Source organism: Petromyzon marinus, chromosome 59 (genome assembly GCF_048934315.1).
Source record: "Petromyzon marinus isolate PM22_M1 ecotype Great Lakes invasive population chromosome 59, UKy_Petmar_22M1.pri1.0, whole genome shotgun sequence".
NCBI classification, from domain to species: Eukaryota; Metazoa; Chordata; class Hyperoartia; order Petromyzontiformes; family Petromyzontidae; genus Petromyzon; species Petromyzon marinus.
The window spans coordinates 19,627,734-19,653,386 of NC_133725.1; the positions used below are offsets into that span (position 1 = coordinate 19,627,734).

General features: G+C 48.8%; 1 protein-coding gene across 2 annotated transcripts in view; it reads left to right on the forward strand.

The window, feature by feature from the left end:
• Positions 1-24,472, forward strand: part of LOC142905930 (dual specificity tyrosine-phosphorylation-regulated kinase 2-like) — an 88,736-nt gene extending 64,264 nt beyond the window's left edge. The window contains exons 8-12 of one of the 2 annotated variants that reach the window (XM_076053166.1): positions 16,882-16,963; positions 17,315-17,487; positions 18,940-19,000; positions 19,591-19,708; positions 24,078-24,472. In XM_076053166.1, coding sequence (XP_075909281.1) covers positions 16,882-16,963; positions 17,315-17,487; positions 18,940-19,000; positions 19,591-19,708; positions 24,078-24,318 — 675 coding nt within the window. In that variant the 3' untranslated portion in view covers positions 24,319-24,472. Of the gene's footprint in view, positions 1-16,881; positions 16,964-17,314; positions 18,914-18,939; positions 19,001-19,590; positions 19,709-24,077 lie in introns of those variants that run through there. The other variant, XM_076053165.1, reaches the window with a different exon arrangement.
• Positions 24,473-25,653: the final 1,181 nt, after the last annotated feature.

The following is a 25,653-nucleotide window of genomic DNA, read 5'->3' on the forward strand; positions in this document are numbered from 1 at the left end:
GCCACTGGTTTTTCACGTTCTGCAGATGTATATGCCACTGGTTCTTCACGTTATGTAGATGAAGATGCCACTGGTTCTTCACGTTCTGTAGATGTAGATGCCACTGGTTCATCACGTTCTACAGATGTAGATGCCACTGGTTCTTCACGTTCTGTAGATTTAAATGCCACTGCTTCTTCACATTCTGTAGATGTAGAAGCCACTGGTTCGTCACATTCTGTAGACGCAGATGCCACTAGTCCTTCACTTTCTTTAGATGTAGATGCCACTGGTTCTTCACTTTCTGTAGATGTAGATGCCACTGGTTCTTCACGTTCTGTAGTTGTAGATGTCACTGGTCCTTCACATTCTGTAGACGAATAAGCCATTGGTTCTTCACGTTCTGCAGATGTAGATGCCACTGGTTCTTCACTTTCTGTAGATGTAGATGCCACTGGTTCTTCACGTTCTGTAGCTGTAAATCCCACTGATCCTTCACATTCTGTAGACGAATATGCCACTGGTTCTTCACGTTCTGTAGATGTAGATGTCACTGGTTCGTCAAGTTCTACAGATTTTGATGCCACTGGTTCTTCACGTTCTGGAGATATAGATGTCACTGGTTTTTCGCGTTCTGTAGAAGTAGATGCCACTGGTCCTTCACATTCTGTAGACGTAGATGCCACTGGTTCTTCACGTTCTTTAGATGTAGATGTCACTGGTTCTTCACGTTCTGTAGATGTAGATGCCACTGGTTCTTCACGTTCTACAGATGTAGATGCCACTGGTTCTTCACGGTCTGCAGATGTAGATGTCACTGGTTCTTCCCGTTCTGTAGATGTAGACGCCACTGGTTCTTCACATTCTGTAGATGTAGAAGCCACTGGTTCGTTACATTCTGTAGACGCAGATGCCACTGGTTCTTCACATTCTGTAGACGCAGATGCCACTGGTCATTCACGTTCTGTAGACGTAGATGCCACTGGTTCTTCACTTTCTTTAGATGTAGATGCCACTGGTTCTTCACTTTCTGTAGATGTAGATGCCACTGGTTCTTCACGTTCTGTAGATGTAGATGCCACTGGTCCTTCACATTCTGTAGACGAATATGCCATTGATTCTTCACGTTCTGCAGATGTAGATGCCACTGGTTCTTCACTTTCTGTAGATGTATATGCCACTGGTTCTTCACGTTATGTAGATGAAGATGCCACTGGTTCTTCACGTTCTGTAGATGTAGATGCCACTGGTTCATTACGTTCTACAGATGTAGATGCCACTGCTTCTTCACATTCTGTAGATGTAGAAGCCACTGGTTCGTCACATTCTGTAGACGCAGATGCCACTAGTCCTTCACGTTCTGTAGACGTAGATGCCACTGGTTGTTCACTTTCTGTAGATGTAGATGCCACTGGTTCTTCACGTTCTGTAGATGTAGATGCCACTGGTCCTTCACATTCTGTAGACGAATATGCCACTGGTTCTTCACGTTCTGTAGATGTAGATGTCACTGGTTCGTCAAGTTCTACAGATGTAGATGCCACTGGTTCTTCACGTTCTGGAGATATAGATGTCACTGGTTTTTCGCGTTCTGTAGAAGTAGATGCCACTGGTCCTTCACATTCTGTAGACGTAGATGCCACTGGTTCTTCACGTTCTTTAGATATAGATGTCACTGGTTCTTCACGTTCTGTAGATGTAGACGCCACTGGTTCTTCACGTTCTGTAGATGTAGATGCCACTGGTCCCTCACTTTCCGTAGATGTAGATGCCACTGGTTCTTCACGTTCTGCAGATGTAGATGCCACTGGTTCTCCACGTTCTGTAGATGTAGATGCCACTGGTTCTTCACGTTCTGCAGATGTAGATGCCAACGGTTCGTCACGTTCTGCAGATGTAGATGCCACTGGTCCTTCACCTTCTGTAGACACAGATGCCACTGGTTCTTCACGTTCTACAGATATATATGCCACTGGTTCTTCATGTTCTGCAGATGTAGACGCCATTGGTTTTTCACTTTCTGTAAATGTAGATGCCACTGGTCCGTCACGTTCTGTCGATGCAGATTCCACTGGTTTTTCACGTTCTGTAGATGTAGATGTCACTGGTTCTTCACGTTCTGCAGAAGTAGATGCCACTGGTTCTTCACGTTCTGTAGATGTAGATGCCACTGGTTCTTCACGTTCTGCAGATGTAGATGCCACTGTTCCTTCACGTTCTGTAGACGAAGATGCCACTGGTTCTTCATGTTCTGAGATGTAAATGCCACTGGGTCTTCACGTTCTGCAGATGTATATGCCACTGGTTCTTCACGTTATGTAGATGAAGATGCCACTGGTTCTTCACGTTCTGTAGATGTAGATGCCACTGGTTCATCACGTTCTACAGATGTAGATGCCACTGGTTCTTCACTTTCTGTAGATTTAGATGCCACTGCTTCTTCACATTCTGTAGACGCAGATGCCACTGGTCCTTTACGTTCTGTAGACGTAGATGCCACTGGTTCTTCACTTTCTTTAGATGTAGATGCCACTGGTTCTTCACTTTCTGTAGATGTAGATGCCACTGGTTCTTCACGTTCTGTAGATGTAGATGCCACTGGTACTTCACATTCTGTAGACGAATATGCCACTGGTTCTTCACGTTCTGTAGATGTAGATTCCACTGGTCCTTCACGTTCTGGAGATGTAGATACCACTGGTTCTTCACGTTTTGCAGATGTAGATGCCACTGGTTCGTCACGTTTTACAGATGTAGATGCCACTGGTTCTTCACGTTCTGCAGATGTAGATGCCACTGGTTCTTCACGTTCTGTAGATGTAGATGCCACTGGTTCTTCACGTTTTGCAGATGTAGATGCCACTGGTTCGTCACGTTTTACAGATGTAGATGCCACTGGTTCTTCACGTTCTTTAGATGTAGATGTCACTGGTTCTTCACGTTCTGTAGATGTAGATGCCACTGGTTATTCACGTTCTGTAGACGAAGATGCCACTGGTTCTTTACGTTCTGTAGATGTAGATGCCACTGGTTTTTCACGTTCTGCAGATGTATATGCCACTGGTTCTTCACGTTATGTAGATGAAGATGCCACTGGTTCTTCACGTTCTGTAGATGTAGATGCCACTGGTTCATCACGTTCTACAGATGTAGATGCCACTGGTTCTTCACGTTCTGTAGATTTAAATGCCACTGCTTCTTCACATTCTGTAGATGTAGAAGCCACTGGTTCGTCACATTCTGTAGACGCAGATGCCACTAGTCCTTCACTTTCTTTAGATGTAGATGCCACTGGTTCTTCACTTTCTGTAGATGTAGATGCCACTGGTTCTTCACGTTCTGTAGTTGTAGATGTCACTGGTCCTTCACATTCTGTAGACGAATAAGCCATTGGTTCTTCACGTTCTGCAGATGTAGATGCCACTGGTTCTTCACTTTCTGTAGATGTAGATGCCACTGGTTCTTCACGTTCTGTAGCTGTAAATCCCACTGATCCTTCACATTCTGTAGACGAATATGCCACTGGTTCTTCACGTTCTGTAGATGTAGATGTCACTGGTTCGTCAAGTTCTACAGATTTTGATGCCACTGGTTCTTCACGTTCTGGAGATATAGATGTCACTGGTTTTTCGCGTTCTGTAGAAGTAGATGCCACTGGTCCTTCACATTCTGTAGACGTAGATGCCACTGGTTCTTCACGTTCTTTAGATGTAGATGTCACTGGTTCTTCACGTTCTGTAGATGTAGATGCCACTGGTTCTTCACGTTCTACAGATGTAGATGCCACTGGTTCTTCACGGTCTGCAGATGTAGATGTCACTGGTTCTTCCCGTTCTGTAGATGTAGACGCCACTGGTTCTTCACATTCTGTAGATGTAGAAGCCACTGGTTCGTTACATTCTGTAGACGCAGATGCCACTGGTTCTTCACATTCTGTAGACGCAGATGCCACTGGTCATTCACGTTCTGTAGACGTAGATGCCACTGGTTCTTCACTTTCTTTAGATGTAGATGCCACTGGTTCTTCACTTTCTGTAGATGTAGATGCCACTGGTTCTTCACGTTCTGTAGATGTAGATGCCACTGGTCCTTCACATTCTGTAGACGAATATGCCATTGATTCTTCACGTTCTGCAGATGTAGATGCCACTGGTTCTTCACTTTCTGTAGATGTATATGCCACTGGTTCTTCACGTTATGTAGATGAAGATGCCACTGGTTCTTCACGTTCTGTAGATGTAGATGCCACTGGTTCATTACGTTCTACAGATGTAGATGCCACTGCTTCTTCACATTCTGTAGATGTAGAAGCCACTGGTTCGTCACATTCTGTAGACGCAGATGCCACTAGTCCTTCACGTTCTGTAGACGTAGATGCCACTGGTTGTTCACTTTCTGTAGATGTAGATGCCACTGGTTCTTCACGTTCTGTAGATGTAGATGCCACTGGTCCTTCACATTCTGTAGACGAATATGCCACTGGTTCTTCACGTTCTGTAGATGTAGATGTCACTGGTTCGTCAAGTTCTACAGATGTAGATGCCACTGGTTCTTCACGTTCTGGAGATATAGATGTCACTGGTTTTTCGCGTTCTGTAGAAGTAGATGCCACTGGTCCTTCACATTCTGTAGACGTAGATGCCACTGGTTCTTCACGTTCTTTAGATATAGATGTCACTGGTTCTTCACGTTCTGTAGATGTAGACGCCACTGGTTCTTCACGTTCTGTAGATGTAGATGCCACTGGTCCCTCACTTTCCGTAGATGTAGATGCCACTGGTTCTTCACGTTCTGCAGATGTAGATGCCACTGGTTCTCCACGTTCTGTAGATGTAGATGCCACTGGTTCTTCACGTTCTGCAGATGTAGATGCCAACGGTTCGTCACGTTCTGCAGATGTAGATGCCACTGGTCCTTCACCTTCTGTAGACACAGATGCCACTGGTTCTTCACGTTCTACAGATATATATGCCACTGGTTCTTCATGTTCTGCAGATGTAGACGCCATTGGTTTTTCACTTTCTGTAAATGTAGATGCCACTGGTCCGTCACGTTCTGTCGATGCAGATTCCACTGGTTTTTCACGTTCTGTAGATGTAGATGTCACTGGTTCTTCACGTTCTGCAGAAGTAGATGCCACTGGTTCTTCACGTTCTGTAGATGTAGATGCCACTGGTTCTTCACGTTCTGCAGATGTAGATGCCACTGTTCCTTCACGTTCTGTAGACGAAGATGCCACTGGTTCTTCATGTTCTGAGATGTAAATGCCACTGGGTCTTCACGTTCTGCAGATGTATATGCCACTGGTTCTTCACGTTATGTAGATGAAGATGCCACTGGTTCTTCACGTTCTGTAGATGTAGATGCCACTGGTTCATCACGTTCTACAGATGTAGATGCCACTGGTTCTTCACTTTCTGTAGATTTAGATGCCACTGCTTCTTCACATTCTGTAGACGCAGATGCCACTGGTCCTTTACGTTCTGTAGACGTAGATGCCACTGGTTCTTCACTTTCTTTAGATGTAGATGCCACTGGTTCTTCACTTTCTGTAGATGTAGATGCCACTGGTTCTTCACGTTCTGTAGATGTAGATGCCACTGGTACTTCACATTCTGTAGACGAATATGCCACTGGTTCTTCACGTTCTGTAGATGTAGATTCCACTGGTCCTTCACGTTCTGGAGATGTAGATACCACTGGTTCTTCACGTTTTGCAGATGTAGATGCCACTGGTTCGTCACGTTTTACAGATGTAGATGCTACTGGTTCTTCACGTTTTGCAGATGTAGATGCCACTGGTTCTTCACGTTCTGTAGATGTAGATGCCACTGGTTATTCACGTTCTGTAGATGTAGACGCCACTGGTTCGTCACGTTCTACAGATGTAGATGCCACTGGTTCTTCACGTTCTGCAGATGTAGATGCCACTGGTTCTTCACGTTCTGTAGATGCCACTGGTTATTCACGTTTTGCAGATGTAGATGCCACTGGTTCGTCACGTTTTACAGATGTAGATGCCACTGGTTCTTCACGTTCTTTAGATGTAGATGTCACTGGTTCTTCACGTTCTGTAGATGTAGATGCCACTGGTTATTCACGTTCTGTAGACGAAGATGCCACTGGTTCTTTACGTTCTGTAGATGTAGATGCCACTGGTTTTTCACGTTCTGCAGATGTATATGCCACTGGTTCTTCACGTTATGTAGATGAAGATGCCACTGGTTCTTCACGTTCTGTAGATGTAGATGCCACTGGCTCATCACGTTCTACAGATGTAGATGCCACTGGTTCTTCACGTTCTGTAGATTTAAATGCCACTGCTTCTTCACATTCTGTAGATGTAGAAGCCACTGGTTCGTCACATTCTGTAGACGCAGATGCCACTAGTCCTTCACTTTCTTTAGATGTAGATGCCACTGGTTCTTCACTTTCTGTAGATGTAGATGCCACTGGTTCTTCACGTTCTGTAGATGTAGATGCCACTGGTCCTTCACATTCTGTAGACGAATATGCCATTGGTTCTTCACGTTCTGCAGATGTAGATGCCACTGGTTCTTCACTTTCTGTAGATGTAGATGCCACTGGTTCTTCACGTTCTGTAGATGTAGATGCCACTGGTCCTTCACATTCTGTAGACGAATATGCCACTGGTTCTTCACGTTCTGTAGATGTAGATGTCACTGGTTCGTCAAGTTCTACAGATGTTGATGCCACTGGTTCTTCACGTTCTGGAGATATAGATGTCACTGGTTTTTCGCGTTCTGTAGAAGTAGATGGCACTGGTCCTTCACATTCTGTAGACGTAGATGCCACTGGTTCTTCACGTTCTTTAGATGTAGATGTCACTGGTTCTTCACGTTCTGTAGATGTAGATGCCACTGGTTCTTCACGTTCTACAGATGTAGATGCCACTGGTTCTTCACGGTCTGCAGATGTAGATGTCACTGGTTCTTCCCGTTCTGTAGATGTAGACGCCACTGGTTCTTCACATTCTGTAGATGTAGAAGCCACTGGTTCGTTACATTCTGTAGACGCAGATGCCACTGGTTCTTCACATTCTGTAGACGCAGATGCCACTGGTCATTCACGTTCTGTAGACGTAGATGCCACTGGTTCTTCACTTTCTTTAGATGTAGATGCCACTGGTTCTTCACTTTCTGTAGATGTAGATGCCACTGGTTCTTCACGTTCTGTAGATGTAGATGCCACTGGTCCTTCACATTCTGTAGACGAATATGCCATTGATTCTTCACGTTCTGCAGATGTAGATGCCACTGGTTCTTCACTTTCTATAGATGTATATGCCACTGGTTCTTCACGTTATGTAGATGAAGATGCCACTGGTTCTTCACGTTCTGTAGATGTAGATGCCACTGGTTCATTACGTTCTACAGATGTAGATGCCAATGGTTCTTCACGTTCTGTAGATTTAAATGCCACTGCTTCTTCACATTCTGTAGATGTAGAAGCCACTGGTTCGTCACATTCTGTAGACGCAGATGCCACTAGTCCTTCACGTTCTGTAGACGTAGATGCCACTGGTTGTTCACTTTCTGTAGATGTAGATGCCACTGGTTCTTCACGTTCTGTAGATGTAGATGCCACTGGTCCTTCACATTCTGTAGACGAATATGCCACTGGTTCTTCACGTTCTGTAGATGTAGATGTCACTGGTTCGTCAAGTTCTACAGATGTAGATGCCACTGGTTCTTCACGTTCTGGAGATATAGATGTCACTGGTTTTTCGCGTTCTGTAGAAGTAGATGCCACTGGTCCTTCACATTCTGTAGACGTAGATGCCACTGGTTCTTCACGTTCTGTAGATGTAGATGCCACTGGTCCCTCACGTTCCGTAGATGTAGATGCCACTGGTTCTTCACGTTCTGCAGATGTAGATGCCACTGGTTCTCCACGTTCTGTAGATGTAGATGCCACTGGTTCTTCACGTTCTGCAGATGTAGATGCCAACAGTTCGTCACGTTCTACAGATGTAGATGCCACTGGTTCTTAACGTTCTGCAGATGTAGATGCCACTGGTCCTTCACGTTCTGTAGACACAGATGCCACTGGTTCTTCACGTTCTACAGATATATATGCCACTGGTTCTTCATGTTCTGCAGATGTAGACGCCATTGGTTTTTCACGTTCTGTAAATGTAGATGCCACTGGTCCGTCACGTTCTGTCGATGCAGATTCCACTGGTTTTTCACGTTCTGTAGATGTAGATGTCACTGGTTCTTCACGTTCTGCAGAAGTAGATGCCACTGGTTCTTCACGTTCTGTAGATGTAGATGTCACTGGTTCTTCACGTTGTGCAGATGTAGATGCCACTGTTCCTTCACGTTCTGTAGACGAAGATGCCACTGGTTCTTCATGTTCTGTAGATGTAAATGCCACTGGGTCTTCACGTTCTGCAGATGTATATGCCACTGGTTCTTCACGTTATGTAGATGAAGATGCCACTGGTTCTTCACGTTCTGTAGATGTAGATGCCACTGGTTCATCACGTTCTACAGATGTAGATGCTACTGGTTCTTCACTTTCTGTAGATTTAGATGCCACTGCTTCTTCACATTCTGTAGACGCAGATGCCACTGGTCCTTCACGTTCTGTAGACGTAGATGCCACTGGTTCTTCACTTTCTTTAGATGTAGATGCCACTGGTTCTTCACTTTCTGTAGATGTAGATGCCACTGGTTCTTCACGTTCTGTAGATGTAGATGCCACTGGTCCTTCACATTCTGTAGACGAATATGCCATTGGTTCATCACGTTCTGCAGATGTAGATGCCACTGGTTCTTCACTTTCTGTAGATGTAGATGCCACTGGTTCTTCACGTTCTGTAGCTGTAGATGCCACTGATCCTTCACATTCTGTAGACGAATATGCCACTGGTTCTTCACGTTCTGTAGATGTAGATGTCACTGGTTCGTCAAGTTCTACAGATGTTGATGCCACTGGTTCTTCACGTTCTGGAGATATAGATGTCACTGGTTTTTCGTCTTCTGTAGAAGTAGATGCCACTGGTCCTTCACATTCTGTAGACGTAGATGCCACTGGTTCTTCACGTTCTTTAGATGTAGATATCACTGGTTCTTCACGTTCTGTAGATGTAGATGCCACTGGTTCTTCACGTTCTACAGATGTAGATGCCACTGGTTCTTCACGGTCTGCAGATGTAGATATCACTGGTTCTTCACGTTCTGTAGATGTAGACGCCACTGGTTCTTCACATTCTGTAGATGTAGAAGCCACTGGTTCGTTACATTCTGTAGACGCAGATGCCACTGGTTCTTCACATTCTGTAGACGCAGATGCCACTGGTCATTCACGTTCTATAGACGTAGATGCCACTGGTTCTACACTTTCTTTAGATGTAGATGCCACTGGTTCTTCACTTTCTGTAGATGTAGATGCCACTGGTTCTTCACGTTCTGTAGATGTAGATGCCACTGGTCCTTCACATTCTGTAGACGAATATGCCATTGATTCTTCACGTTCTGCAGATGTAGATGCCACTGGTTCTTCACTTTCTGTAGATGTAGATGCCACTGGTTCTTCACGTTCTGTAGCTGTAGATGCCACTGATCCTTCACATTCTGTAGACGAATATGCCACTGGTTCTTCACGTTCTGCAGATGTAGATGCCACTGGTTCTCAACGTTCTGTAGATGTAGATGCCACTGGTTCTTCACGTTCTGCAGATGTAGATGCCAACGGTTCGTCACGTTCTACAGATGTAGATGCCACTGGTTCTTAACGTTCTGCAGATGTAGATGCCACTGGTCCGTCACGTTCTGTAGACACAGATGCCACTGGTTCTTCACGTTCTACAGATATATATGCCACTGGTTCTTCATGTTCTGCAGATGTAGACGCCATTGGTTTTTCACGTTCTGTAAATGTAGATGCCACTGGTCCTTCACGTTCTGTCGATGCAGATTCCACTGGTTTTTCACGTTCTGTAGATGTAGATGTCACTGGTTCTTCACGTTCTGCAGAAGTAGATGCCACTGGTTCTTCACGTTCTGTAGATGTAGATGCCACTGGTTATTCACGTTCTGCAGATGTAGATGCCACTGTTCCTTCACGTTCTGTAGACGAAGATGCCACTGGTTCTTCATGTTCTGCAGATGTATATGCCACTGGTTCTTCACGTTATGTAGATGAAGATGCCACTGGTTCTTCACGTTCTGTAGATGTAGATGCCACTGGTTCATCACGTTCTACAGATGTAGATGCCACTGGTTCTTCACTTTCTGTAGATTTAGATGCCACTGCTTCTTCACATTCTGTAGACGCAGATGCCACTGGTCCTTCACGTTCTGTAGACGTAGATGCCACTGGTTCTTCACTTTCTGTAGATGTAGATGCCACTGGTTCTTCACTTTCTGTAGATGTAGATGCCACTGGTTCTTCACGTTCTGTAGATGTAGATGCCACTGGTCCTTCACATTCTGTAGACGAATATGCCATTGGTTCTTCACGTTCTGCAGATGTAGATGACACTGGTTCTTCACTTTCTGTAGATGTAGATGCCACTGGTTCTTCACGTTCTGTAGCTGTAGATGCCACTGGTCCTTCACATTCTGTAGACGAATATGCCACTGCTTCTTCACGTTCTGTAGATGTAGATGTTACTGGTTCGTCAAGTTCTACAGATGTAAATGCCACTGGTTCTTCACGTTCTGGAGATATAGATGTCACTGGTTTTTCGCGTTCTGTAGAAGTAGATGCCACTGGTCCTTCACATTCTGTAGACGTAGATGCCACTGGTTCTTCACGTTCTGCAGATGTAGATGCCGCTGGTTCTCCACGTTCTGTAGATGTAGATGTAGATGCCACTGGTTCTTCACGTTCTGCAGATGTAGATGCCAACGGTTCGTCACGTTCTACAGATGTAGATGCCACTGGTTCTTCACGTTCTGCAGATGTAGATGCCACTGGTCCTTCACGTTCTGTAGACACAGATGCCACTGGTTCTTCACGTTCTACAGATATAGATGCCACTGGTCCTTCACGTTCTGTAGAGTCAGATGCCACTAGTTCTTCACGTGTTGTAGATGTAGATGCCACTGGTTCTTCACGTTCTACAGATGTAGATGCCACTGGTTCTTTATGTTCTACAGATGTAGATGCCACTGGTTCTTCACGGTTTGCAGATGTAGATGCCACTGGTTCTTCACGTTCTGCAGATGTAGATGCCACTGGTTCTTCACGTTCTGTAGATGTAGATGCCACTGGTCCTTCACGTTCTGTAGATGCAGATTCCACTGGTTCTTCACGTTCTGTAGATGGAGATGTCACTGGTTCTTCACGTTCTGCAGAAGTAGATGCCACTGGTTCTTCACGTTCTGTAGATGCCACTGGTTCTTCACGTTCTGCAGATGTAGATGCCACTGGTCCTTCACGTTCTGTAGACGAAGATGCCACTGGTTCTTCACGTACTGTAGATGTAGATGACACTGGTTCTTCACATTCTGCAGATGTATATGCCACTGGTTTTTCACGTTATGTAGATGAAGATGCCACTGGTTCTTCACGTTCTGTAGATGTAGATGCCACTAGTTCATCACGTTCTACAGATGTAGATGCCACTGGTTCTTCACGTTCTGTAGATTTAGATGCCACTGCTTCTTCACATTCTGTAGAGGTAGAAGCCACTGGTTCGTTACATTCTGTAGACGCAGATGCCACTGGTTCTTCACATTCTGTAGACGCAGATGCCACTGGTCCTTCACGTTCTGTAGACGTAGTTGCCACTGGTTCTTCACTTTCTGTAGATGTAGATGCCACTGGTTCTTCACTTTCTGTAGATGTAGATGCCACTGGTTCTTCACGTTCTGTAGATGTAGATGCCACTGGTCCTTCACATTCTGTAGAGGAATATGCCATTGGTTCTTCACGTTCTGCAGATGTACATGTCACTGGTTCGTCAAGTTCTACAGATGTAGATGCCACTGGTTCTTCACGTTCTGGAGATTTAGATGTCACTGGTTTTTCGCGTTCTGTAGATGTAGATGCCACTGGTCCTTCACATTCTGTAGACGTAGATGCCACTGGTTCTTCACGTTCTTTAAATGTAGATGTCACTGGTTCTTCACATTTTGTAGATGTAGACGCCACTGGTTCTTGACGTTATGTAGATGTAGATACCACTGGTCCTTCATGTTCTGTAGATGTAGATACCACTGGTTCTTCACGTTTTGCAGATGTAGATGCCACTGGTTCGTCACGTTCTAAAGATGTAGATGCCACTGGTTCTTCACGTTCTGCAGATATAGATGCCACTGGTCCTTCACGTTCTGTAGACGACGATGCCACTGGTTCTTTACGTTCTGTAGATGTAGATGCCACTGGTTCGTTACATTCTGTAGACGCAGATTCCACTGGTTCTTCACATTCTGTAGACGCAGATGCCACTGATTCTTCACATTCTGTAGACGCAGATGCAACTGCTTTTTCACGTTCTGTAGACGTAGATGCCACTGATCCTTCACATTCTGTAGACGAATATGCCACTGGTTCTTCACGTTCTGTAGATGTAGATGTCACTGGTTCGTCAAGTTCTACAGATGTAGATGCCACTGGTTCTTCACGTTTCTAGAGATATAGATGTCACTGTTTTTTTGCGTTCTGTAGAAGTAGATGCCACTGGTCCTTCACATTCTGTAGATGTAGATGCCACTGGTTCTTCACGTTCTTTAGATGTAGATGTCACTGGTTCGTCAAGTTCTACAGATGTAGATGCCACTGGTTCTTCACGTTCTGGAGATATAGATGTCACTGGTTTTTCGCGTTCTTTAGATGTAGATGCTACTAGTCCTTCACATTCTGTAGACGTAGATGCCACTTGTTCTTCACGTTCTTTAAATGTAGATGTCACTGGTTCTTCACGTTCTGTAGATGTAGACGCCACTGGTTCTTCACGCTCTGTAGATGTAGATGCCACTGGTCCTTCACGTTCTGTAGATGTAGATACCACTGGTTCTTCACGTTTTGCAGATGTAGATGCCACTGGTTCGTCACGTTATACAGATGTAGATGCCTCTGGTTCTTTACGTTCTGCATATGTAGATGCCACTAGTTCTTCACGTTCTGTAGATGTAGATGCCACTGGTTCTTCACGTTCTCTAGATGTAGATGCCACTGGTTCGTCACGTTCTAAAGATGTAGATGCCACTGGTTCTTCACGTTCTGCAGATGTAGATGCCACTGGTCCTTCATGTTCTGTAGACGAAGATGCCACTGGTTCTTTACGTTCTGTAGATGTAGATGCCACTGGTTCTTCACGTTCTGCAGATGTGTATGCCATTGGTTCTTCACGTTATGTAGATGAAGATGCCACTGGTTCTTCACGTTCTGTAGATGTAGATGCCACTGGTTCATCACGTTCTACAGATGTAGATGCCACTGCTTCTTCACATTCTGTAGATGTAGAAGCCACTGGTTCGTCACATTCTGTAGACGCAGATGCCACTGGTTCTTCACATTCTGTAGACGCAGATGCCACTGGTCCTTCACGTTCTGTAGACGTAGATGCCACTGGTTCTTCACTTTCTGTAGATGTAGATGCCACTGGTTCTTCACGTTCTGTAGATGTAGATGCCACTGGTCCTTCACATTCTTTAGACGAATATGCCACTGGTTCTTCACGTTCTGTAGATGTTGATGTCACTGGTTCGTCAAGTTCTACAGATGTAGATGCCACTGGTTCTTCACGTTCTGGAGATATAGATGTCACTGGTTTTTCGCGTTCTGTAGATGCCACTGGTCCTTCACATTCTGTAGACGTAGATGCCACTGGTTCTTCACGTTCTTTAGATGTAGATGTCACTGGTTCTTCACGTTCTGTAGATGTAGATGCCACTGGTTCTCCACGTTCTGTAGATGTAGATGTAGATGCCACTGGTTCTTCACGTTCTGCAGATGTAGATGCCACTGGTTCGTCACGTTCTACAGATGTAGATGCCACTGGTTCTTCACGTTCTGCAGATGTAGATGCCACTGGTCCTTCACGTTCTGTAGAAGAAGATGCCACTGGTTCTTCACGTTCTGTAGATGTAGAAGCCATTGGTTCTTCACGTTCTGTAGACAAAGATGCCACTGGTTCTTCACGTTCTACAGATATAGATGCCACTGGTTCTTCATGTTCTGCAGATTTAGACGCCATTGGTTTTTCACGTTCTGTAAATGTAGATGCCACTGGTCCTTCACGTTCTGTCGACGCAGATGCCACTGGTTCTTCACGTTCTGTAGATGTAGATGCCACTGGTTCATCACGTTCTAAAGATGTAGATGCCACTGGTTCTTCACGTTCTGCAGATATAGATGCCACTGGTCCTTCACGTTCTGTAGACGAAGATGCCACTGGTTCTTTACGTTCTGTAGATGTAGATGCCACTGGTTCGTTACATTCTGTAGACGCAGATTCCACTGGTTCTTCACATTCTGTAGACTCAGATGCCACTGGTTCTTCACATTCTGTAGACGCAGATGCAACTGGTTTTTCACGTTCTGTAGACGTAGATGCCACTGATCCTTCACATTCTGTAGACGAATATGCCACTGGTTCTTCACGTTCTGTAGATGTAGATGTCACTGGTTCGTCAAGTTCTACAGATGTAGATGCCACTGGTTCTTCACGTTTCTAGAGATATAGATGTCACTGGTTTTTTGCGTTCTGTAGAAGTAGATGCCACTGGTCCTTCACATTCTGTAGATGTAGATGCCACTGGTTCTTCACGTTCTTTAGATGTAGATGTCACTGGTTCGTCAAGTTCTACAGATGTAGATGCCACTGGTTCTTCACGTTCTGGAGATATAGATGTCACTGGTTTTTCGCGTTCTGTAGATGTAGATGCTACTAGTCCTTCACATTCTGTAGACGTAGATGCCACTTGTTCTTCACGTTCTTTAAATGTAGATGTCACTGGTTCTTCACGTTCTGTAGATGTAGACGCCACTGGTTCTTCACGCTCTGTAGATGTAGATGCCACTGGTCCTTCACGTTCTGTAGATGTAGATACCACTGGTTCTTCACGTTTTGCAGATGTAGATGCCACTGGTTCGTCACGTTATACAGATGTAGATGCCTCTGGTTCTTTACGTTCTGCATATGTAGATGCCACTAGTTCTTCACGTTCTGTAGATGTAGATGCCACTGGTTCTTCACGTTCTCTAGATGTAGATGCCACTGGTTCGTCACGTTCTAAAGATGTAGATGCCACTGGTTCTTCACGTTCTGCAGATGTAGATGCCACTGGTCCTTCATGTTCTGTAGACGAAGATGCCACTGGTTCTTTACGTTCTGTAGATGTAGATGCCACTGGTTCTTCACGTTCTGCAGATGTATATGCCATTGGTTCTTCACGTTATGTAGATGAAGATGCCACTGGTTCTTCACGTTCTGTAGATGTAGATGCCACTGGTTCATCACGTTCTACAGATGTAGATGCCACTGCTTCTTCACATTCTGTAGATGTAGAAGCCACTGGTTCGTCACATTCTGTAGACGCAGATGCCACTGGTTCTTCACATTCTGTAGACGCAGATGCCACTGGTCCTTCACGTTCTGTAGACGTAGATGCCACTGGTTCTTCACTTTCTGTAGATGTAGATGCCACTGGTTCTTCACGTTCTGTAGATGTAGATGCCACTGGTCCTTCACATTCTTTAGACGAATATGCCACTGGTTCTTCACGTTCTGTAGATGTTGATGTCACTGGTTCGTCAAGTTCTACAGATGTAGATGCCACTGGTTCTTCACGTTCTGGAGATATAGATGTCACTGGTTTTTCGCGTTCTGTAGATGCCACTGGTCCTTCACATTCTGTAGACGTAGATGCCACTGGTTCTTCACGTTCTTTAGATGTAGATGTCACTGGTTCTTCACGTTCTGTAGATGTAGATGCCACTGGTTCTCCACGTTCTGTAGATGTAGATGTAGATGCCACTGGTTCTTCACGTTCTGCAGATGTAGATGCCACTGGTTCGTCACGTTCTACAGATGTAGATGCCACTGGTTCTTCACGTTCTGCAGATGTAGATGCCACTGGTCCTTCACGTTCTGTAGAAGAAGATGCCACTGGTTCTTCACGTTCTGTAGATGTAGACGCCATTGGTTCTTCACGTTCTGTAGACACAGATGCCACTGGTTCTTCACGTTCTACAGATATAGATGCCACTGGTTCTTCATGTTCTGCAGATTTAGACGCCATTGGTTTTTCACGTTCTGTAAATGTAGATGCCACTGGTCCTTCACGTTCTGTAGACGCAGATGCCACTGGTTCTTCACGTTCTGTAGATGTAGATGCCACTGGTTCTTCACGTTCTACAGATGTAGATGCCACTGGTTCTTCACGTTCTACAGATGTAGATGCCACTGGTTCTTCACAGTCTGCAGATGTAGATTCCACTGGTTCTTCACGTTCTGCAGATGTAGATGCCACTGGTTCTTCACGTTCTGTAGATGTAGATGCCACTGGTCCTTCACGTTCTGTAGATGCAGATTCCACTGGTTCTTCACGTTCTGTAGATGTAGATGCCACTGGTTCTTCACGTTCTGCAGATGTAGATGCCACTGGTTATTCACGTTCTGCAGATGTAGATGCCACTGGTTCTTCACATTCAGCAGATGTAGATTACCACTGGTTCTTCACGTTCTGCAGATGTAGATGCCACGACCGCCATCTATCGAACTTATGAACTCTCGGTTCTGAACAGCAGCAACTGGAGCGTACGGACTGGGTTTGGTTCGTATCTCTGATAGTTCGCAAGCTGAACGTTCATAAGTAGAGGTAGTTACCGTACATAGACGTACAGTCCTAGAGAGTGTTCGACGCCTTGACCCCGCTGAGTGTGAATCCTCTCTCTCCCTGCCGCTCGCTCCCCATCCAGGGCAACATTCTGGTGAAAAACATCGCGAGCCGCGTTGCCAGAGTCACCGACTTTGGCTTCAGCTTCTTTGTGGACCGTCCACGTGAGTGGTGACCCTCATACACCTGCACTTGTGTGTGTGGGTGTGTGTGGGTGTGTGGGTGTGTGTGTGGGTGTGTGTGTGGGTGTCTGTGTGTGTGGGTGTGTGGGTGTGTGTAGTGGGTGTCTGTGTGTGTGTGTGGGTGTGTGGGTGTGTGGGTGTGGGTGTGTGGGTGTGTGGGTGTGTGGTTATGGGTGTGTGGGTGTGTGAGTGGGTGTGTGTGTGTGGGTGTGTGGGTGTCTGTGTGCGGGTTTCTCCTCCCACCCACCCACCCACCACCGCCCCCCACACACGCGCACGTACCCAGTCCACATTCACCATCACCGCCGCTGTCGCTTGCCGTCGTCCGCACAGCCTCGCACGTGGGAGGCACCCTCGTCTACGTGGCGCCCGAGGTGCTGCTGGGCTACCCGGTCACCTGCGCCGCGGACACGTGGTCCCTGGGCTGCACCGTCGCCAAGATGGCCACCGGCAGGGACCTCTTCCTCTCCTTCGGCCGCGACGACCACCTGGCATGCTGCATCGAGGTGACCGGGGAGCCTCCTTGGGGGAAAGGGGGGGGGACACCTCAAGCGGGAGACTTGGCCCAGACCGGCCCCGCAGACATCCACCCAGCCAGTCACCCAGCCAGACACCCAGCCAGCCACACAGCCAGACACCCAGCCAGCCACCCAGTCAGACACCCAGCCAGTCACCCAGTCAGACACCCAGCCAGTCACGCAGCCAGTCACCCAGTCAGACACCCAGCTAGACACCCAGCTAGTCACCCAGCCAGTCACCTGGCCAGTTACCCAGTCAGACACCCAGCCAGTCACGCAGCCAGTCATCCAGCCAGTTACGCTGCCAGACACCCAGCCAGTCACGCTGCCAGACACCCAGTCAGACACCCAGCCAGTTACCCAGCCAGACACCCAGCCAGTCACCTGGCCAGTTACCCAGCCAGTCACCTGACCAGTTACCCAGCCAGTCACCCAGCCAGACACGCAGCCAGTGACCCAGCCAGTCACCCAGCCAGTCACCCAGCCAGTCACCCAGCCCGATACACAGCCACCCGGCCAGCCACCTGACCAGTCACCCAGTCAGTCACCCAGTAAGTCACCCAGCCAATCACCCAGCCAGACACCCAGACAAATACGCAGTTACCCAGCCAGTCACCCAGCCAGTGACCCACCGACTCGCCAAACCCACCGACCGACCCACTCACCCACCCACCTACCAACCCACCTACCTACCGACACACCCACCCACCTACCAACCTATCTACCCACCTACCCACTCACCCACCCACCTACCAACCTACCCACCTATCTACCCACCTACGCACCCATAATGCTCAATGTGACAATGTCACATAGAGATCTTTTTCTGCCGTACGGCCGATGAGAAATAGCTACGTAGCTCTGTGGGCGCCTTACCTGGTTAAAGAAAAATAGTTTAGCTGTAGCTTGGGTCCCTGTGTAGGTCACTGTCCTTCTATATGAGTCTCTAGATCTCCAAGGTGCTCTGTATGGGTCTCTGTGAGTTCCTTTTGTTCTTTGTAAGTCTATGGGTCTCTATGGGTCTCTGTATGGGTCTCTGTGAGTCCCTATTGTTCTATGTAAGTATATGGGTCTCTATGGGTCTCTGTATGGGTCTCTGTGAGTCCTTATTGTTCTATATAAGTATATGGGTCTCTATGGGTCTATGTATGGGTCTCTGTGAGTCCCTATTGTTCTATGTAAGTCTATGGGTCTCTATGGGTCTCTGTATGGGTTTCTGTGAGTCCCTATGGTTCTATGTGAGTCTCTGAATCTCTGTTTGTCTCTATGCATCTATGTATGGGTCTCTAGGAGTCCCTATGTTTCTATATGTCTCTGAATCTCTATGGGTCTCTCTGTGTAACACGCGTGTAACATGCGTGTAACACGCGTGTAACATGCGTGTAAAATGCGTGTAACAAGCGTGTCTCTCTTTGTCGCTGTCTTGAAATGGTTGTGCAGATCCTGGGCATGCCTCCAAAAGAAATGGTGGAGAGATCTCGCAACAAAGAGCACTTCTTTGGTGAGTAGAAGGGTGGTGTGGTGGTGGTGTGGTGGTGGTGCTGTGTTGGTGGTGGTTCAGTGGTGGTGGTGTCGTGGTGTGGTGTGTTGTTGATGTGGTGGTGGCGATGGTGGTGGTGTGGTGGTGGGGGGGGCCTGGGGGGAGCGGTAGGGAGGAGGTGGTGGTTGGGGTTTGGGCCCACTCAATTACGACCTGGGTTGGGGTTGATAAGCAACCCAAGTATGGATAGGTGGGTCGATAGGTTGGTGGGTGGGTAGGTGGGTGGGTGAGTTGGTGGATAGGTCGGGTGGTAGGTGGGTTGAGTGGATAGGTAGTTAGGTGAGTAAGTGGGTGGGTGGGAGTCGGTGTGGGTGGGTGAGTTGATATGTTGTTGACGTGGTGGTTAGTGACACTGTGCGTGTGTCTGTCTCTCTCTCCCTGTCTCTCTCTTTATCTCTTTATGTGTCTCTCTCTGTGTCTCTGTCTCTCTCTGCCTCTCTCTCTATCTCTCTGTCTCTCTCTGTCTCTCTCCCTGTCTCTCTATCCATCTCTCTCTATCTCTCTATCTCTGTCTATCTGTGTCTCTCTCTGTCTCTCTCGCTCTCCTGCAGACCGATTCGGCCATCCTCTCTGCCCGGCCACGAAGCGTCACCCGGGAAGCATTCCCCTGCATTTCGTGCTGTGGGGATGTGGAGCTCAGCTCGTGAACTTTATCAGAAACTGCCTACAGTAAGAACAAAGACAAAGATCCCCCATGTAGCCTCTAGCAGGCTGTAGGGGCAAGTGCTGTTAGTAGTAGCGAGTAGCAGCACCTACACACAGACAAAATCCCCCGTGTAGCCTCTAGCAGACTGTAGGGGCAAGTGCTGTTAGTAGTAGCGAGTAGCAGCATCTATGAAGGCCGGTGCTGTGGCACACACAGAGGGGGTGGGTGGCCAGCACCACGCCCGGCCGCCTTTGTCTCAGGGTTGGAGATGTTTACACACCGCACCAGGTACTCTTTTGAGGCTGAGTCGACCGAGGGGAGGACCAGGACCGGTTGTTCAGATAATCGCAGTCACTGGTGTTGGCTGTGAGCGGGAATCGAACACGTACACACACGTACACACACTCACACGCCACTAAGTGGCAGTGATGTCACCACGACGCTTGTGCCAGGCCATGTGCACCTTGAGGCCACGTGAAGTGTCGAACGCCCGCCCGCTGGCAGGAGGTCACGGGGCAGACCCAGGTGCCACAGGTCGACTGACTGAGATGACTGGCTGATGCACCACCTGTGCCCCCTACTGTGCCAACCTGCTGTGCTTTAGCCACCCGGCGCTCCGCTCGTTGTTGTGAGCGTCGCTCCTCCGCCCTCTGTTGTTGTTGGAGGGCGACTGCCTCCAACTGCCCAGTAGCGTCCTTCACGAGCCTCCTGCACAGAGGCCGATCTTGACACCGCTGGTACCAGTCATCAGCAAGTCCACTCAGCTCCACGTCCTCCTGTACCACGTCACTCCATCTCTTCTCTAGCCCGTGCCGTGCCCGTTTAGCCCCCTCAGTCCGGCTGAACAAAAGCTGTTTCAGCATGCGGTGGCTGGGCATGCGGGCTACATGACCCAGCCATCGCAGCCTTGCCCGCCGGAGGAGCTCACCGATGGGACCTTGCCCAGATCTTTCAAGGATTTGTGAGCTCCTCACACAATCCAGTCTGGTTAAACCCAAGATGGATCGTAGGCAGGCCAGCCTAAATGTTTCTAACCGGCAAAGATGTTCCATTAGGGGGGTCCACGTTTCGCAAGCGTAGAGAAGGGAGGGAATGACGGTGGCCGAGAAGACCTGAAGCTTAGTGCGGAGCGAGAGACCAGGTAGCTTCCACACAGCGTTACGCAACCAATTAAAAGATATTGCCGCTCGACTGATTCGGAGTGAGACCTCTGCTGTTAAACTGGAGCCGGTCATAAGCACACTGCCCAGGTATGGGAAACTCTCCACTCGCTCCACAACTGCCCCATCACCGATTGGGAGTTGTGGGGGTGGAGTGTCCGATGGTACAATACCCAGGCAGGTGCTTAGTTTGGGTGGGGCTGATGGTAAGGCCCCACCTCTTAGTGGTACGCTCCAGTCTCAGCAGCAGCGTCTCCAACTCCTCCTCTGAATGAGCAGCTATTACCCAATCATCAGCATACATAACGTGGTTGAGCAATACGGAGCCATCCCTTGACCGCACCCGGGCATCGATCAGCCTCCCATTATATCTGTACCATATAGAGATTCCCCCGGTACAGCTATTGAAGGCTTCACGAACTATGTGGTCAAAATAGATGTTAAATAATGTGGGAGCCAGAGGACATCCCTGTCGCACCCCAAGGTGTACAGGTAATGGCTCTGACTCCCGGCCACGTAGTTTTACCCGGGCCCGCTCACCATCATGAAGGTCCTTAATGATCGTGAGCAGAGCGTCAGGTACTCCAAAAGCACGAAGAACAACCCAGAGCCCAGGCCTACTGATGGTATCATAGGCCTTGACCAGGTCAATAAAGCAGAGATGTAGGTCTTGTTGGAATTCCCTACACCTCTGCTGTAGCAGACGGACAGAAAATATGGCATCTGTGCAGGACCGCCCTTTCCTGAAACCACATTGGGGCTCCGCAAGCCTCTCCTCAGCGTGCCTGGCAAGGCGATGCTGAATAATCCTTGCCAGGACCTTTCCCGGCACACTGAGGAGTGAGATGCCCCTGTAGTTGTTACAGTCTGTGCGGTCCCCCTTCTTAAAAAGGGGGACTACCAGGGCATCCTTCCAATCCTGCGGAACCCGTCCAGTGGTCCAGACTGTTGTTATGATGTCATATAGGGCAGTCTGTGCACAAACGCCACCCTCCCTCAGCATTTCGCATGGGAGATCATCTCTGCCCGCTGCCTTTCCTGGTCTCAGACTCCGGATCGCCTTCAGTACTTCCTCAACAGATGGCACCTCAGCCAGCCACTCACAGGGGGTGACTTCTTCCAATATTTGAGGCACCGCAGCCTCAGCAGGGTCATCCTCACTTTGTGCCACGATGTTTTCCTGGCTGAGGGATTTTCCCTCCCCCAGGACCTCACAGAAATGCCCAGCAAATCTGCAAACCTATTCCTGGGGGTTGGAGATTAGATCACCGTTTTTTCCCCTAATGATGGTAATAGGTGTGGCGCTGCAGGTTACTTTTTTGATGGAGTTAAATAGAGATTTGTGATCACGGGCCACGGAGACAGACTCCATCTCCTCAGCAACCCGCTACCACCACCCATCCTTGCAGCGCCTCACGGCTCTCCGAACCTCCGAGCGAAGGCTGCGGTAAGCCTCCTCATTCTCTGACGTGGGATTCTGTAGCCGATGACAGTGGGCCTGTCGTTTTTTCTCAACCATCCTGAACACCTTCTCTGTCAGCCAGGGTCTCTGGGGAGGTCTGGACCGCGTACCCAAAGCAGCCATTGCAGCTGCATGAGTCACAGTCCTAAACCTCGCCCATTTCCCCTCGACATCAGGAGGAGTCGGGGACGATGCCAATCCCAGCCGCAAGCGATGATTAAATTCTCGCTTGCAACTTTCATCAGATAACTGAGACCAGGCCACTTTAGGTTGGCATGGGGTCCTGGGTGTACACCCACCACCGGAGTGGAAGAATGGCAGGCGCATCTTACATATGACTAGTCAATGGTCAGAGGGCAGATCAGCTCCACGGTAGATCCTGGTGTCAAGGACATGGGCTCGCATCCGCTGGTCCGTAACTATGTAGTCCAGCAGATGTTCTTGCTTGGACCCGGCATGCATCCATGATGTTGTGTGGATGCGCCGATGCCAGAACAGCGTGTTGGTAATTACAAGCCCATGGGCTGCACAAAAATCTAGCAGCCTCCTACCGTTGTTATTGAGCTGATCTGGCCCATGCCCTTCAATCACTCCAGACCAGGTGCCAGCATCATGACCAACTCGGCCATTGAAGTCACCCAACATGATGACTCTATCCCGAGGGGCCACTTTAGCCAGCACCTGTGACAGGAGGTCATAGAAGGCATCTGACTCATTGGCTTTGCCTGCATCCTTTCACGGATGTTCATCTTCGGTGGGGGCATAAGTAACCACGACCACCATTCCTCGCCTCCGGTTGATGGGAAGGCGAGCCCAAAGTAGCCTGGGGCTTACAGCTTCCCACACCTCACCGCCACGCTCCCACGCCCCCTTCGTTCTTTTGTTCAACAGAAGAGCCACATCCTGTTGTTTGGCAGTCTGCTGCCCCGAGTAGAGGACTGTCCACCCATCATGGTGGCAGGAGCCAGAACCGGTCCACCGGACCTCCTGAATGCCACAGAGATCCAGGCGGTACCGGTCCAGCTCCCGACAGAGGAGTGGCAGCCTCTCCTCCGCAGTGAGCGTTCGAACATTCCACGTTGCCACCCGTAGTGGTTTTTCGTTGTTTCTGGAGGAGCCCCGAGGGTAGATATTCAATCTCCTGGCTCCGCCAATTGGGGTTTGGCCAGGAGACGTCATAGACGCCTGGCCCCCCGGGGCCTCCGGCACAAGCTTATTAGCTATATACTTAATTCGCGGTTTAGTGGTAATTAATTGAAGGTGGAGGGGTTACCAGCCCCTCGCACCCGTCCAGAGCTCCCGTTTAGACCCTGTGGTGGACACAGATGCCATGAGGGGAGGAGCCAATCGAAATTGGACCTCCCCCCACAGCACTGTCCACGGCAGAGTTGCCCGTCCGGCACCACGAGGAGGTAGGGGGTTGTTTTGCCGGACGGACCTACACACACGTACACACACACGTACAGATACACACGTACACACACACGTACACACACACACGTACACACACACGTACAGACACACACGTACACACACACACGTACACACACACACACGTACAGACACACACGTACACACACACACGTACACACACACACGTACAGACACACACGTACAGACACGATCAGATCGGAACGTGACGTACGTCTAGCGAACGTCATATCCTCACCCCGCCTCACCCCCCTTCTTGTCCTTCCCCCCCCCCTCCGTGCCCCCCCTAACCCCCTCCGTGCCCCCCCTCACCCCCCTCCGTGCCCCCCCTCACCCTAGCTGGGATCCGGAACTCCGCATGACACCGGAGCAGGCGCTGGCTCACGGCTGGCTCCAGAGCGACGACACCGCCAGCCCCAGCGACGACCTCCCCACCACCAGCCGGGCCCTCCCCACCACCAGCCGGGCCCTCCCCACCACCAGCCATGCCCTCCCCACCACCAGCCGGGCCCTCCCTACCACCAGCCGGGCCCTCCCCACCACCAGCCGGGCCCTCCCCAGAGCTGTGAAGCCACGGTGAGGCTCTCTCTGTGTGTATGGGTCTCTGTGGGTCTCTATGAGTCTCTATGAGTCTCTGTGTGTATGGGTCTCTGTGTGTATGGGTCTCTGTGTGTCTCTGTATGTGTATGGGTCTCTAAGAGTATGGGTCTCTGTGAGTATGGGTCTCTGTGAGTCTCTGTGGGTCTCTATGAGTATGGGTCTCTGTGAGTCTCTGTGGGTCTCTATGAGTATGGGTCGCTGTGAGTCTCTGTGGGTCTCTATGAGTATGGGTCTCTGTGAGTCTCGGTGGGTCTCTATGAGTATGGGTCTCTGTGAGTCTCGGTGGGTCTCTATGAGTATGGGTCTCTATGAGTATGGGTCTCTGTGGGTCTCTGCTGGTCTCTATGAGTATGGGTCTCTGTGAGTCTCTGTGGGTCTCTATGAGTATGGGTCTCTGTGAGTCTCTGTGGGTCTCTATGAGTATGGGTCTCTGTGAGTCTCTGTGGGTCTCTATGGGTATGGGTCTCTATGAGTATGGGTCTCTGTGAGTCTCTGTGGGTCTCTATGAGTATGGGTCTCTATGTGTATGGGTCTCTGTGTGTATGGGTCTCTGCTGGTCTCTATGAGTATGGGTCTCTGTGAGTCTCTGTGGGTCTCTATGAGTATGGGTCTCTGTGTGTATGGGTCTCTGCTGATCTCTATGAGTATAGGTCTCTATGAGTCTCTGTGGGTCTCTATGGGTATGGGTCTCTATGAGTATGGGCCTCTGTGAGTCTCTGTGGGTTTCTATGAGTATGGGTCTCTGTGAGTCTCTGCGGGTCTCTATGAGTATGGGTCTCTATGAGTATGGGTCTCTGTGAGTCTCTGTGGGTCTCTATGAGTATGGGTCTCTGTGAATCTCTGTGGGTGTTTATGAGTATGGGTCTCTATGAGCATGGGTCTCTATGAGTATGGGTCTCTATGAGTATGGGTCTCTGTGAATCTCTGTGGGTGTCTATGAGTCTGTAGAAACTCGTGATGGGCAAGTCCACTCCTGGGGGTGGGGACCGACTGTGACCTCTGGCCGTAGTCGCGCGATGCTGACGTGGTGGTGCTGTGGTGTTGCTGCCTCTCTCTCCACAGAGCTCAGCCGGAGAAGAGGCTCCCATCATCATCATCATCATCCTCCTCCTCCGATGAGGAGGGGGAGGAGGAGGAGCAGGAGGAGGAGGAGAAGGAGGAGGATGAGGAGGAGATGGAGGAGGACGAGGACGAGGAGGAGGATGAGGATGAGGAGGATGAGGATGAGGAGGATGAGGAGGAGGAGGAGGATGAGGAGGATGAGGAGGAGGATGAGGAAGATGAGGATGAGGAGGATGAGGATGAGGAGGATGAG